The 16,963-nt window shown below is 38.3% G+C and overlaps 1 protein-coding gene across 5 annotated transcripts in view; it reads right to left on the bottom strand.

Annotated features, from left to right (window-relative positions):
* The window catches only part of TRPC3 (transient receptor potential cation channel subfamily C member 3), a 46,943-nt gene that overhangs the window by 13,825 nt on the left and 16,155 nt on the right, over positions 1–16,963 (bottom strand). For all 5 annotated transcript variants that reach the window (XR_004842433.1, XM_009642233.2, XM_035897596.1 and 2 more), the window contains exons 3-5: positions 10,916–11,101; positions 3,764–3,928; positions 893–1,109 (exon numbers count right to left, since the gene is read on the bottom strand). Coding sequence is in view for 4 of the 5 variants with exons in the window: in XM_009642233.2 (XP_009640528.1) it covers positions 893–1,109; positions 3,764–3,928; positions 10,916–11,101 (568 nt within the window). In the remaining variant the exon portion in view is untranslated. The remainder of the gene's footprint in view (positions 1–892; positions 1,110–3,763; positions 3,929–10,915; positions 11,102–16,963) is intronic.

The following is a 16,963-nucleotide window of genomic DNA, read 5'->3' as shown; positions in this document are numbered from 1 at the left end:
TCTCATAGTGACCAAGTCCTAGAGACCATCAAAATCTCAGTCCTTGCCTTCTGTCAAATAAAGAGGCTGCTCCTCACACGTATATGCTGGGACTAACAAAAGGCATCCCTTGATGTGCATCTCCCTACCCTAACATAGTTTAAGACAAAACAGTGCTTAAACCAGGAGATGTAGGTGACAATATAGGTGATTCAAAAGGCAGAGCGAGGCACCTTCACATAGCAGCCGCAGCAACACTTCCTTTCTTTTCCACAGCCTGTAAAAGCTGAGAATGCTACGTTATTATGTGGCTAACTGACATTTTGCTACACAGAGCACCTGACTTTGGTGAAATGCTAGAAGACAGCATTTTCTGCCATACAGAATTTCAAACAGGCTGACAGCTGATCAAGTTTTGTGAAAATAACTGAGTAATGAGAACTGACTCATTAGCCCCCTGACACTGGCAGAAACTGTGATTTCCCCAAATGCTACCTAGGCAGCAATGCCACACAAGCACTGATGTGCTAGCACATTAACTCTGAACAGTAGGAACTCCTGACCTTCTGGCACATACAGAAGCGTAGGCTTCCTCATACTATTTAAGAAAACCACTTCAGTAAAGTATAATTTCTGTGGTGTTCGCTTCAGCAAACCTGTGCTCTTTTTCCCAGCGCCAGAATTACCAAACAGTGCAGCAAATCAGCAAACAAAATTTTACCCCGTGCTGCAAGAGGGGGCAGCACAGAGATATCCTGATGCTCTCACCAGATCTAATGCACTGCCCTAAGATTTTTTTCTAACCGCGCAGCAGCTGGAGCAGAGGTTTGGGACCTGGGCTTCTCTCCTTTCTTTTAGAATTTGTATCTGCAGGAAAACAGTTGACATAAAGATGAAGGGGCAATATACCTACCAAGTACCCATACCATGATCAGCATTTCTGTCCAGGTGAACTGGGTAGTCTTCACCCTAAAGATCTGTTTAGGGTAGTCGGTAACAGTGACATTCGGCAGCGTTGTTATACCTTCAAATCTGTCTGAAGCATTGAACACGAGCAGGCCTAGGAAAATAATGAAGGATGCTGCATGTGCCACAAATTTCATAAATGGGCTTCGAAGAATTCTTCCAAGCTGCAAAGGCAGAATGAAAGCAGTCACTCAGTTTTCTCAAAGAAACAATCTCTTCCATCAGGCATTCCAGAAGCATAAGTGGGCACTCAGAGCTCAGGACAGTCTGAAACCTCATTTTTCAAGGATATTCTTCCAAGTGCACTGAACTGCGATGCTTTACCATTTCAGACAAAAGTCTCCCAAAGGCAGCCTCATGGAGTATGCTGTCCTGTTAGTGAGTGTTCATGTTATTCGATAAACTCTAGATGGCAATGTTTGAGGGGAAACACTCAAAGGAATTACAAACGTACAATACCTGTGACCAGAAAGTGTTTGACCTAATGCCCACAGATACCAAATGAGGAGGCAGAAGCAAGCCCATGGGAAATAAATAAATAAATGAAATCTTCAAGTAGCAAAATGCTTCCCTTACCACCGAGAGCGTACTATTAGCTTGTCTATGACTACAGCTCTAGAAAAAATTACAGACTCATCTTCTCATCTCTGGCTACTGTATTCTATCCACAGAATATATGTTCAGAGCCATAAGTGTCAAATAACGCTCACTAAAAATAATAACTGTTCCACCACAATGGACTAAGAAGGACAAGCTCAGAAATACTACTATTTTCAAATAAATTCAGCTGATGTCTTTCACATCTGCACCTGGTAGAAGGGCAAAACAGCAACAGCAGAGGCAGACTGTCTACATGAGAAGAGAGGACCGGCTACCTCCAGGAGACCACACTGGAAAAAGCAACGGGCCTGTTGCTGTTGCTCACTGTATGAAAAAGAAGAGTCTGCGATCCCATCAATACTAACCTTATCCTGCAAGCCAGCATCAGAAGTGCTAAGCTATAAGCCCACTCCTTTGAGGGCAAAACTGCCAGTATCCTTTATTTAGGCAGGGAAGGTCTGGGACAATGCTTGTCCCATCTCTGCACAAGGTGTGACAAGATAGATGCTGGACAGACTTCGTTTTAGCTGCTGCGCACCTTTGAAGGCCAGAGGTCTCCTATCTCCTTCAGTACAACAGAACAATACACTGCTCCACATGTAATGCCTGACCTTTATTAATGTTAATATACAGTTCTACTGTGATAAACTATCACATTCATCACCAATATTAAGCAATATTCCAAAATCCCCTGTGAAGAGCTGCATTATCAGCCGTACCATATAAAAAGAAAAAAAAACAAGTTCAGAAGATGGGGAACTGGAAGCAGCTTTCTTATTTCAATGAAGGAATGGTTTTCCTGAAACTGGGGTCAGCTACTATGAACTAAGCGGACCAGCACACGCTAAATAGCATTTACTGCCTGTGCAAACAATCTCAGGTTCCCTTCCTGCTCCTGACCTTTAGAAAGCATTTTGAAATTACAATATCAAACAACTGATCTGAATGTACAGTACTTTTATTTGACATGAGCACTAGGAAAAATGTCAGGTGTTTCTGGTACTGGGAATTAAAGCTCAAGGACAAATGTCACTTTTCCATATTAGACACCAGCTAAAAATATATTAATACATTTCTATGATATGGAGCTGTGAGTGAGGAATATCTTTACTACAAATATTCATGGAAAGTGACATTTCATGGAATAATGAGAGCAACAATTATACTATTTTCATAAGGGTTTATCTTTAAAGTAAATAAATATTTAACCCAGAGAAAACATCAGGTTCCCTTGAAATATACAGGAGATTAGCAAAATGTTATCCTTTTTGAGGTAAACTACAAGAACAAAACATAAATGAATTAAACTCACATTTCTTTATGTGAAGTCACAAGTTTTTATGGACTCATAAGTTCTACACTTGTTAAGGAAATAAAATTGAAAGACCACATTCAGCACAGAAGTTACTTAGAATTTTCAATAAAATTAATGTAACACAGAAATTTTACTTCTGATTTACCAAAGATCTATCAATGTGCTTCATCTGCAGACAACTCACATGCTACAGACTATAAGGATTTCAAAGAAACTGCTGTTACTTTCCTTGTGAGATCATCAGGAAAGCTGGAAGCATCCATATATTTTCATACAATTTTAAAGAGGTAAGATTTTACAGCTGCACTATTTTACAAATATACTGTACCACATGGTTGGAATACTGCGTTTCATTTAATTTCTGCTCTATGATTCACCTGGTAAACAGACCTCCTAGGGCAGGAATAACAGATATTTTACTTAATCTTAAGTTCTGCATCAATGAAGTCAACAGATGTTCTGCTAATAGTTTATACAGGAACAGCGCCAGATCTTAAGATGCCATCAGAGGAGACCTGATACAGAATCTGAGTGGTGACTTTCAAAAAATCCATGTTATTAATACAAATATAATTACATAGCAGAGACTGTGAGGTGAGCATGACCTATGGAAATTTAAAAAAGAAAAAAAAAAGCTCTCAGAGAAGGTGGGGTTCGTTTTTTTTTTTTTTTCTTTAAACTTAATAGCTTATTTTCATGCTTCATGACCATGGTCCCCTCTTTACAGTGCAAATAAAACAAATAGCATCTTTTGGCTCAAGTCTAGAGATTACTAAAAATATCGTTAATTAGTTAAAATTTGGAAGCAGCAGAATTAGAGGTACAATATTACATTTTGAATGCCAGAAATGGAAAAATAGCTCCCAGAATAGTACAAGATACGTAATTGATAAAATTCAGTACCCTGCTACATGGTGCAATCCAATAACCAATGGCTAGAAATGGAAGGCCCAATGCCACAACCAGCACAACCAGACACTTGATAGCTATGGTCTGCTCCCGTAATCCTGAGAGATTTTCATACCAGATAGTCAGTAGCTGTTGCTGACAGTTTGGATGGGCCACAAACTGCAAAGAAAAAGAAAGAAAATCAAGACATTATAATTTATGAGAAGAGTTATATAACTGCTACATACATGATCGTGACCACCTTAAATATTTGATGTTAATTTAGACCTTAAGAAACACCTTTTTTCTCCCTTCCTTTAAAATAAAGGTTAATAAAGAAGAAACTGCTGAGCAGATTTAAAGCAGCACTTTGGGGACAGCATTGCACACGTGGACAGTCATCACCAACAGAAGCATTTTATGCATTATTAGAACAGCTTTGCATACCTGGCTGGATCCTGTCAGAGTTGAACCTCAGTCCTAACTTCCAACAATTTCTCAGCAAATTAAGCTGATCTAAGGTACATGCAGAGTTTCTACAGAGACTGAAAATTCTGGTCTGACCATAATCCACCATCAGCCTCTCCCCTTCCTGCATACGCTCTTCTTCAAACATCATTGCCATTTGATTCGGTTCTTGACAAAGGCTCCAAATACCTCCCTAACCATCTATACATTTTCAGTCTAAACCTTACTGAGGCAAGAAATAAAGTACAGCCACAGAATTTTAAACCTCACCAGAACATACAGAGATGTATACTGAAAGGGTTTCTTCTCTCTTACTACCATCAATGGTGCTAGCTATCACCTCTACTTAGATGTACTTGGGATTTGAAAAATAATCAGAAGGCACTTATGACAAATACTTTTTTATGTTTTGTGGAAAATAAAATTTAGCATTCGGTAATATAAGGAAATTCCATTTTGTGAACCAGGTGAAAAGGTGATCTTATGGTGATCTAAGGACTCTGTAATAGATAGTATTTTGCTGCACAGTTTTGTTCATGCCTTTGATACTATCTCAGCTGAAAAATATTAAATCCTCAAATCTGACAGTTTTCAAAAAAAACTTACCCTTTTTCACTATTTTAAGATTTTAAAGGACACTGAATGTACAGATTGTTATCACTATACAGTCTTATGCTATTCTTTGTGTTTTAATGAGTTGTTAACACCTTAACAACACACTGCAGAAGGCTGAAATAAGATGAGGTGTATAGTTTAACTAGAAATATAAACATTTCAGTGATTTCTGAGCAAGATAATTTTATTTTTAATTAATTCTTTTACAAGATGTTCCTTTTAGCTTTGCTGATTAGCTTACATTACTATTTATCAATATTAAGTATTTGCTGATTTGTTTGTATAGCAGAAGGACAAAAAGGTATCAAACCTATAGGGGAAACCACAAGAGCAGACACGTACAAATATCTGAATAACTATAGTCTCTGATAAAATGACCAAAGTTGTCATATTCAGGCATTTAAACAAGAATGTCCTGATTGTCGGTAGTCTAAGCATACACAGCTACCACTGAATTTCTATTCATTGAATGTCAGGCCATTTTTGGAACGTTCCACCCTACATCTAAATTTTGGTACCTAATTTTCTTGTACCCAGACATGGACATGTGAAAGACGAATTTCCAATATACTTACTCTCTTTTGACCTAACTCTGATGCCTGCTGAAGTCAATGGTAAAATTTCAACTGACCTTCACTAAGCCGAGCCAAGACATCATCAAGGAGTTTTGTAACCAACTGCTTTAAAATGGGATGGAAAGGGCAGAGGGGAGTGAGACAAACATTGAGACAAAGAAATAGGGCATCAAGTGAATTTATCAGGATCTAGTCATGAAGAGACAATCAGACAAGTGGAAAATTAGGCTTAGGATTAATGCTCAGCTTCTCCTCAGACAGTTATTACAACACAAACTTGCTCTCCTGCACCTTTTGTGTAAGTTTCATTTGTCCCCAGCTTCCACAAATTCTTCCTTAAGTGTCCCAAAATTGAAAGGGAGCAGAGATTAAAATGTTAAGATACTAAACTGGCACACATTAAGGATCTAGTACCCACTAAAATAAAAAAAACAATCAACTTCCAACTTTCTCCTATGCAGCAAATACATGCAAATGTTATTCTCCTAGCTTCAGTAAGATTTCAGTATGTTCACAGGGAAAGGGAATGATTCCCAAATTAATTATGGAATGATAAAGCAAGCTGCTACCAACAACTGCATTTGTTTAGATATGCTTTATTTTACTAAAATTACTTTTGGTCGAGTTTGGTCAAGAGTGAGCATATATTACTCTATTTTTAAAGCACTGTTGTATTTCATTAGGATGAAGCAACTATGCAGGATAGAAGAGACTATGCAGCCACTCCATCAGGATCATGTTGTGTAACCAGGACTGTATAACCCATGCTGGGTGCTGCTACTGAAGAAACATAAGGAGCGGGAGGGAAGAAGAATTCTATAGCTCCCTATGTCCATTATATTTACATTTCTGGTTAAATCCATTTCTAAAGCATTATCATACTCATCATTATCACTATTACTATTACACCATATCCTGTGAGACTATCACATCACAAGAGCATGTGGGACATCAGTTAAGCACATGGGTAAAACAGCCAAGTTATCACAGCAATTTGAAGAAATCTGGTAACATACTTGTCACATTGGTTGACAGCAACTACTGAATTGAAGTAAAGAATGCTAGGCAGTTTCACAAAAATTATTTGAAAATAATTCTGATAACACTGATAATCCATTTTGGATTAAGAGTGAGATTTGATCCGAGTTGCTTATACTTAAAGAAAATTTCAAAAATTCTGTAAACCTTGGATATCCACTTTATTATCCTCTGTATGCTGTTGAGATTGTAATGTACTCTATACACTGTTTTTTGCTGGGTCTTGCCTGCAAAACTCCATTTATATTCCAAATCTCATTAGAAAGTGCATTCAGTAGTATGATAGGGCAGACTTCTTAAAAAAAAAAAATCAAATTAAATCATTGGCAATGAAAACGGAGAACCTTAAAACTCTCAAGAGGAGGAATATGAAGCTGCTGCATAAACTTTAAAAAGGGAAGCAATCTTCATATTTTGATCTACTTTGCTCTAAAACAAAACTCCTAAAGTATTTTGGTGTGTGATTCATTAACCAGTTAGATCACATATTAATGCAATTAGTACCTGTAGTGGAATGGCCAACAAAAATAAATAAAATTATTTTAAAACTCTTTTAAGAAATTCCTGTCAACCTGAACTGTTTGTATTCTTTTTATTAGGCTGTTACTTTTGAAGCTTATGCACCATAAAAACTGCCAGCCTGGCCCATTTGAGGTGGGGTGGGGAAGAAAGAGAGACTTTTTTGTGTGTTTGTGCATTCTGACACATGGCCCCGGTCTCTTCTTTTACTGAAATAAATTTCATTCTCAACTCAGGACACGAAGGGACAAATCCCACAGCAGATCAACTGTGGCCAAAGACAGGAAAGTAAATAATTATTTCAAATTACAAAGACATTCTTAAAAAACAGGCTTAAAACTGTAGGGAAGAGGAGAGAGAAGAAACACCCACATCATTCCTCCTGTTACTGGAGGGGATAAGGAGAAATAGGAAAGGAACTTTAAGGGAGCTCGCCCAGGGCTATGAATCAGCCCACAGGCCCTCTTGCATCTCTTCCAGAGCTCTGCACTGGTTTATTCCTCCCGGTCTATCAACATTTTGATCTGATGCTAAGAGATCTGCCTGTGCTATAATTTTCCCCAGAAAAGGGAGGAGTTGGTGAACAAAATGCCAATGGTTATGGCAAGTTCTTCTCTGGCAGTAAGTCTAAGGGCTCTCGAGAAGATCTTAGCAACTTATTTAACTTCTGGCAACTGCACAACATGCACCACTTCCAAGCCCTCAGAGCAACTTGTCGCTTCTCCCATCCATAAAAGCTCTGAAATTCATCCTTTTCCTCAGCTCTGCTGAAATATTTGAATTTATGATTTTGTTGTCTTTATTTTCAGCAACTGCAACCTCTTCTACACTTTCCCCCCCCGGTATATCTGTCTCCACCCCAGCTTCATCTCCTCCAAGGACAGTAGATTCACATCCTATTTCACCTACCATCTTACAACTTTTTTCCTTCTGCATTCCTTTTCTCTCATCCTACTTTCCATGCAGTTTCTTACTTTTCATTACATGCTGATCTTATTATCACATATACCTAGTATTTTAGGATCCAATCCAAACCCCAGTGAACAGAGATGCATGAGGACTGTATCCGGTCACTAAAAAAAAAAATCCCAATTTTAATTTAGCTGCTTTTCTGGGCATAATTGACTGTAACACTTCAGCTGCATTCAGTTTCATGACCACGAATCAAGTCATCAGTATGTAAATATTTTTCTGTGTGACTAAGGAATAAATAACATCATAATCACTCTAACATCCTAATGACTGAGTTTAGACATAGCAGGAACAGATACTGGCACACTCTGATACGCAAATACACAACATACAAACAGAATTTTTAATCTTTCTTATCTATCAGTTTGAAACTTCCATGTTTGAAAATTAAATCCTATGATTTTACTCAAACTCTTATTGATTTCACTTGGAAATTCCACTCTGATTTTTATCTCAGCAAGAACTGCAGAACTTGGCCCAGTGTCAGCAACTTCTCTGAAATTTTGTTGGCAATCTAAAGACAGAATTAAAATACAATCCTAAAAGCACTACTGCAGCAGAGCAAGACTACTTGTTCTAATTAGTTTTTCTTGGTTTTTTAATCCCCTTAGTCCTTCATTATTGGGACTGCAGTTTCAGTCTGAACCTTAGCTTCAAAATCATACCCTGTTTACAAGATGGGCTACACTTTAATGCAGTGCCTAGGGTATTAAGTGCAAAAGTTTCATTACTAATAGGTTGAAAAGCTCCATTTCCTTATACGTGAATTTCTGACCACATTTGCTCATTTGTCATATACTTTTTTCTGTCTCTCCTCCCTCTTAGAAGGGCTTAGGGCTCATTAATCATTTCATGGACCTGCCATTCTGTTTGGCTGTACTATCTGTCTTGCAACAGTGAACTGACCTTAACATAGCTGACCCGGAAGTGCAGTTAGAAATACCGAAAGCTAAAAAACATAAGCCACATCCTTGTCTTCTTCCTACAGTTACAGGGTTGAAAGCATCCTGTGTGGAGTTCCCACATCTAAGTATGTTCTACAGTCAGAATATTGCTATAATCAGCCACAGTTGTAATGGAGCCAATCCCAGCATCAAAGGACCACCATGGCAGAGATGCCTCCTGGCTCAGTCCTTGTCATGCCCTCTCTAATGGCCATTTACAGGGAATGGCACATGTATGACTATGGTAACAACTCCGCACCATCTATTTATTTCCTTCCACCACGATTATCAGCTGTGTAGGTTCTGAACTGTATTTGTCATGGATTTGAGTCAAAACCTTGAGTTTATCTACAAATAATTAACCTCTTGCAAGAGAAGAGTACAAATTTGCTACAAGTCTTTTTTTGCACTGTGTAGGTTTTTGTTATTCTTAATAGACCTCTGTGGCCCTCTGCTCAACAATGAATTTAATCAGTGACAACGACCTCTTAGAAGAAAACCACACCCAGTCTTCAGCAAGGAGGCCGAGACACAAATCTCAGCAAAGGTTTGGTAACATTAATATACAACAGCATAAACAATTCATATGTTACTTAGATATGATAACATGCTTACGTACTTTGATTCTTTCCCTGTTCCATTCTTTAATTAATTTAATACTTGTATATATTTACCTGAATTTTGCCAATTAATATGCATTTATCTGCTGTAGACCAATTCTATACTGGAAACAATGATTTGCTGTTCAGGATCTGCATTTACAATTTTTGTTAACCATCTTCTGGGGACATAGTAAATACCAACATTTCCCAGTTGTTCTGGCAAGTTGCTTACAATTCATTTTATACGGCAGATTGGCTCAACAGGTGGCCACAGAATACAGTGTTATTTACTCTGAAAGACACAAGACTTCTTGCAGAGATGATGAAATTATAATGACTGTGAAGAATGGAAATGATACTAACCATGTAAATAGGTAGCTGTAAATAATACCTAGGCATTGCTGTATTTCTTGAGTCCTCTCATAGTAGGACACAGTATTAACTATTTTCTGTGCTACAGTAGTGGGATCTTGAAAAGAACAACATAGCTACATATTGAAAACTGCTACAATAAATGCATATGCATTTTGTCAAATGTGTGATACACAGCTCCATTTTTCAACACATAACATTCATTCACAAAATAACTGTTAATTCAAAATTACTTTGAGAGAGGCATCAACTGGAAACACATTGCACTTTATAAAACACCAATAAATACAGGTGCAAAGATTAAGAACTGAAATGAACTGATTAACTAGCCACAAATAGATTCAGGACTGAATTTTAAAACATTTTTAAAGGAACACATACAGTAAATCATGTAGACTTTCTCACTACAACCCTCACAGTTGCAGATGAGCTGATGTTCTCTTTTCCTTTTTCAAAGTAGTAAAAGGAAGAGTTTTTGGTTGGTTTTTTTTTTCCCCCAGAAAAAAAAGACCTGTATGTTGATAGGAACATAGTAGAAAGCTGCAGGACTTACTTCCCAGAATTTACTTGCCCAATTAAGTTACTTAAGGTAGAAAGCAAAGGTAATAAAAAGAAATAATGAACAAGTTCATTACAATGAACAAATTCTTTTCATGGTTGAAAACAAGACTTTCACAAATACAGGCTTCTCTTCGGATTAGATATTATCACACAGACTGGCAGGAAGACACATCCTTACTTTCACTGAGTGAAAATCCAGCTCCACTGAAATCTCTTCTTTTGGCTTAATCAGGAGAAGGATCTGACCCACTATGTATAACCTTGCTAGCACAGCTGATTTATGTCATTAAAATCTCCTGCCAGTTCTCAGCTGTGGAAAGCAGATTAAACTAAACTCCTTCACTGTGGTCCTCTTCTGCCAGTTTCTGCCTTGCGAGAATATTGATTAACACACTATGTCTCAGTAATGCATCTGACCACCAGTTCGTAACACCTGTGGAATAATGAGATGATACTGTGTTCCTATCACACTGTCTAAAAGCACTGGCTATGAGGAGTTACCTTTTTGACTTCATACTTAATGGCCAGCTTCACACGGCTCAGTGATGCTCTATGTCTCTGTGCTTCAACTGGCTCAGAATTCAAATCCCCATTCAGAATGGCCTCCACTTCTTCCGAGTCTCGGCAAAGATCAAGAACACCAACCACAAAATCCTTGCACTGCATAGACAGCTTGCGATAGTCATTCTGAAACAGAAGGGTTAGAGAAAATGGCCTGTGACAAACATGCTTAGGACTCAACAGCAAGGAAAAAAGAACCTGTACAAGTTGCTAAAAATTAATAGTGTGTGACTTTGATACAGTATGTCAAGTTTGGAGTGTATCAGACATTACACAGTTCTTCTATAGCAGAATCATTTCTTCTCTGACACAAGGTAGCCACTTGAACAGAAGATGATGACAGTTGTTTAACAGAGCATGGGAATGTTACATAATAGCGTGATGAAAGTAAACCAGATGGGCAGCAAAGGGAAGTTGAATGGACATGAAGAATTACACAAACAAACCAGTACCAGAACCCTTGAAATACTAACCTCACCCTTGCAAAAACTTAGCAGATAATTAATGAAATAATTCTTACAGGGTTGCCTCCCAGGCAATGAATATATTTCCATTCTTTCTACACCGCTAAAATGGCTGCTTACTCTTTATTCTGATGTCTACCATGTTCATTTCCCCCCTTTTTTCCCCCCTCCCCTCTGCTTCCCATTTATCCTTGGCACTGCTTCACACCCAAACAATGCGTAGAGTGAGTTACAAAGTAACTGCATAGAGTAACTGTGGCATGAACTTGGACTCCGGTGCAGTGGGTGAAATACTCCAAATTTTCTGTATAGGCGACACAGAAACCAGCTTCTTCAAAGGACAGTTCAAAGATGCTAGGCTCCCGAGTCATTCTCTAAGACACAACCTTTCCGCTGACAAGACAGCTGAGCTAGAGACATATTTCTGTAAACCTCAACCCTTTTATTTAAGAGCTCTGTCCACCTTTTGCCTCCTCTCCCTCTCCCCTTCACTTCCCTGACTGTATCATCTGTCACAAACTGTTCCTCTTCCCCCAAACACCTGTTACTTTACTTTAATCTCCCTCTCATTTGCTCCCGCTCCATCAGTTTTCCCTTCCGTTCTGCTGGAGTCAACAGCTCTGCCTGTGTTACCTTCTGAAAGTATATAAAGCAAACATTTGTTTACTCAGTTATTAAAAAACAACTCCCCCCTCCTCCTATTCAGATTCTTTTCAGAACCTAACCTTTTAGTAAAGCATTTCTTCTTTTCCCCCTCACTACTTCCATTTTGCACAGCATCATTGGCCATTTCCAGACTTGCAGCTTGTTGACTATAACTGTGAAGTCTTACTGTGTCATGCACCTAAAACAACTATTTTTTGCTGGCCCTACTCTTTCTGCCTTCCCTTAGCCTCCTTCAACACCTTGGGACCGTGTCCTGAGTTATGCCCGTGTGCTGTGATCCTTTCTTGTGCAGCTATTAAACTACTGCATCTAGGGTGCAGTGGTACTGCTTTTCGTGACGTTCATACCTTGTGTCTGGCATGCTGCTCACAAGTTTCACACTCTTCATCCTTACTCTCTTTTGCTGCCTCCCTATAAGCAAGCTTACGTCTATCTTTGCAGCACTACCTTTAAATTTCTCAGCTGCTCGTATATGTCAACATTGCAAAGATTTCCATCTATCTAATCTCCCCTTCTCTTCTGACAAAACATTTGTGGCTACATTTCAAAATTTTAAGATAACTCTGTAAAGCATGCACATGTGAATCTTTGCTTGCACTTTTGTTTATGCTTGTAATGCCTTCCACCACCTCTGTGACATTACCTGTAAGCTCTTACCTGATACCTACTTCCCTGGAAACCTTGGTCTTCATTCATGTGTCCATGCCCTCTCAGCTAGATTTCTAGGACTTCTTTACCTGAGATGCAGCCTCTGATTTCCCCACATGAGGCTATAGTTGGACGAGGAAACTTGACTGAACCTGTCAATTTTACCTTGTTCTGTCAAGTGTTTCAGTGCCCAACTGAAAATAGCATAGCCTTCTTTTTCAATTTCTCCACAGCTTTTCTTCATTTTTTTCCCCCATTAGGCCATCAAAAGGCTAGTCTGAGTCCTCTGTCTGTCTGTTCCTGTGTGTTTACTGTTCACTTTCAGACACTGCCTTTTTTAAATCACTTTTGGGGGGTACAGATTTTTCCTTTGCGATTCCTGCCTTCTCAAAAATGCTTCCTTACTGCTTCTGCCCTCATAATTTTTTCATTTGATCTCATTTTTTTTCCCCCTGAAACCCTCACTATTTCCCCCTTGCCTAACTAACTTTTATCTCCTTGTACTTCTGGTTTTGTTTACTGTTAGTTTTTAACTTAGCACCTAAAAAATGGGTTAGAGAAACTAAGGTGCTCTCAGTAGTTGCAAGTTATTTTGGGAAAAGATGGGAAAAGAGGCTGAAGAGGATAATTGCAGAAATCAGCTATCAATCCCATAGGTCAGATTGAGACATAAATAAAAATGAAACATCACTAGAGACAAACAAATACTACTAGGAATTGTGTTATTATGGAAGACTAACACAGCAGATACAGACTTGGAAACAACCAGCCCTAATCAGAGACCTAAACAGGACTCAGTTATTTCCTTTGGTCATAGATGACAAATTAACTCAGTTGCCAGTGAACCAACAGGATGCAAGCCAATTTAAATTTGGTTTTGGTAACCAAGGAGAATAGCACAGAACAGCCAATTATAAAAATAATACTGGGATGCATAATTAAATTCAGTGAAAGGATAAGCAAGCATATGTATGACTATAGGGCCTTGAAAAGGCAAAGTCTGGTAAGAACTAGTCAAGGGAGTGAAACATAAGCATGGAGATCTGAATGTAGAGAAGTCTTTTACTTAAAAGATGTGAAAAGGATTAGATATGGGATCCTACAAAGATAAAAACCTTGCAGAGGAAGACTCCAGAACTGTGGGTAGAATAGCAGTCCTAAAAAAGACAGAGGGGAACAATCTTTCTTGACAGTCTAGTAAAGAAAGAAAGTTTCATCATAGAGGCCAAGAACTGTAAGTATAACCTACTAGAAGTCAGGCTTATAAAGGATATTAAGCAGGTAAGACAATGTAAAAAGAAGATGGGGTTTTTCTTCACTGAAGACAAAGTAGACTAAAGACAGCCCTAGTAAAGCCAAAAACAATACCTTGCCTTCAGTTTAGTGAAGTCCTATGTTCTTAACACTGTTTATATTGTTTTCACAACAGAATTATTATGGATCTGTAAGAACTTGAATGCTCTCCCTTAAATTTCCAATTTCAAGCAAGAGTTGCTTCCACATTTCACTACAGCTAAAGAAAGGCATTTACTGAGATGGCTGAGCAAAAACCACGACAATCATTAGATAGAGCATAATGTTATTTCAACAGGAATAAGACTGGTAATCAATTTTTCTTTAACATTAAATTAGCTGTAAATCCGCTATTCGCAGCACATGGGAAGACACACTCATTTCACTGGCTTCAGTAGGAGTACTATGTAGCTAAAAGAGAAACTACATTCTTACAGGAATTTGCAGTGACTTGTAACTTTACAGGAAAAAAAGAAGGTTTGTTTTTTTTTTTTAGTATTATTTATGTCTATGCTATGCTCATAACACAGCCCAAATTTTGTCCTTGCATGAATGAACATGGACTATCCAGTTGCAGGGAGTGGCTTAATTTACAATGTTTTTTCTCATGCTTTTTGCTAATCGTGAAGAAAAAGGAGAAATAATGGACTTCCGACAGTCAGGAAATAACAATGATTACTCTTGCTAAAGGTTCACTCCATTTTCTTTACCATTTAACTATTCGCTTTTTCCTTAAAATAACACAGAAATGTAATACCAAAAGTTACATTGATAACAAGTTACTTCTCTAATACCTTCCAATATAAACGTCAGGAAAATCTAATTTTGTTTCCTTGCGTTTAAGCTATAATTGAGTCTCACACACATGCAAGTACACAAGTACAGCCTGGCATCAGGTTCATAAAATGTAATCATTCAAGTAAGTTTCTGCTACAGTCACACACACAGCTTAAAAGACCAATTAATATAGTTCTCTCAATTAGCACAAGCTAAGCAAGAAGAATATATTTTCACTGGCAGTTACAATTGTGAAATATTGCCTACACATGGCAAAGTGGTGTAAAATCACCTTCCTTTGGCAAAAGGGGGACAAACTGCAATTGCAGTGGTATCGCACGAATACTGCTATTTCACTAAACTACTACACATAGTTTCATTTTGCTCTTCTCTCATGAGCAGAGACTCATCCGCGCAAGCGGGTCAGAGCTCCCGACTGATCCTGGCAGAGGGTGCAAAGCTCCTGCCCTCACAGCTCTCACTGTATTAACTGGCATCCCCCAAAATACACCCGTCCATTCTGTGAATAGCCCTGCCGGCTCCTGAAGGACAGACTGCTTTGCATGGACTATTTGCTTACTACACAAGAATTACTCATATTTCTGCTGAAAAATTAACAGTCCTACATGTTGCTTTGATAATAAAAGTTCTTGCTTATAAAAGTTATGCTTATTGCCAGATAAGATTAAGTATTTGATGGATTAAGTTTTATTCTGTCAAATTTAAGGATTAAATACAGGCTATGTTACCTCCAAATGCTGCTCTAAGAACTGAAAACCAGTAGGTGCATTGTTAATATCTGACTCAGGCTTTGAACCTTACATTAGGAAAACTTGTCAGATTTCCCTCTCCAGGTCTTTGCTCACTTATGTATTAGCAAATCAAATTTATTTGATTGCTTTACAGAATTAAACTGACAAACATTACCCATATTGTAACCATGGGACCCAATTCTCAAACAATCTGCTACCTCTAGGGTGTTGCGTGAATAGCAAAAACCAGAACCTGTGGTCTCAGTCACGCACATACACCTCTGCTTACTCTTGAGAAGATACAAATGAAGCCACCACATCACTCGTTTCTTCCCTGTTTGAAAAAAGGCTGACAGAACTCCCCATGTGAGGCACCTGTATTTGAAAAGCCCTGCTACATGCTGTGCAAGTTGCAAATTCATGAACCTGAAGCTACTCTTCAGGGGAACACCAAACAGAGTAAGGCACCAATAGACCTGCTCATACAGTGGGGTTCTTAGCCTATTTTTCGTCACAATACAGGGACTCTGCTTCCTTGATCAAGAAAGTGCTTCTTCAATTAATTCACAGCCTAACTCAGCTGGTTTTACTAGCTGTATCATCTTAAATGATCTCTCGAAAAAAAAAAAATAAATTAATGGTTGCGCAGACATCTTTATAACATAAAAATATCAGCCTGTATTTTGCATTTCACAGATACCGTAGCTGACTCCAGCCCGTAATGGACAACTGGTGATGACCGGAATTGCAGGACTGTGTCTCACGAGCATTTCTGGAGGACTCTGGCACACATCAACGGTTGGACCTTAGCCCACCCAACTCTGCATACTCTGTTCTCACTCATAACGTTAAACCTTGTGAGTTCATTTAGAATTTTTACAAAGAATGTATCAATCCGTGTGCAAAGAATGAAGCATATGAACAAAAGTCTTCAGCTAATTTCACCCGTAGGATTTTTAACTATTCCAAAGCAAATTTATACTGAGCAGTTACATGCAGTCAAACAAAATGTATTTATCTCTTTTCTGTTACAAAAGCCACATTCCTGTAAGCATCACCGATTGTGACTATGCAGAACTGCATAACTAGTTCACACACATTATATACAGTCATAGATTTACGTTGAGTATTATATATTAGATGGACATTTTGAGATCACATACATAGTCAGTTTGCATATATAACTACAGGAACTGTATATGCAAATCAAGCACATAATTGCACTAATGATTATGGATCTGGGCCCTGTCCTTTTAAAAGTTGGACCTAAACGTAGATCAAGCTTGAACATTCTTTGTTAGTTCAGCTGAGATAACACTATGTAAATTTACTTGGAACAGTGACAGATTCCACTTTTAGATGCACGTCCACATCTTCCGTTGGTTTCA

Source organism: Egretta garzetta, unplaced genomic scaffold (genome assembly GCF_000687185.1).
Source record: "Egretta garzetta isolate BGI_Z169 unplaced genomic scaffold, ASM68718v1 scaffold467, whole genome shotgun sequence".
Classification (NCBI taxonomy): domain Eukaryota; kingdom Metazoa; phylum Chordata; class Aves; order Pelecaniformes; family Ardeidae; genus Egretta; species Egretta garzetta.
This window is presented reverse-complemented; position numbering and strand designations above follow the sequence as displayed.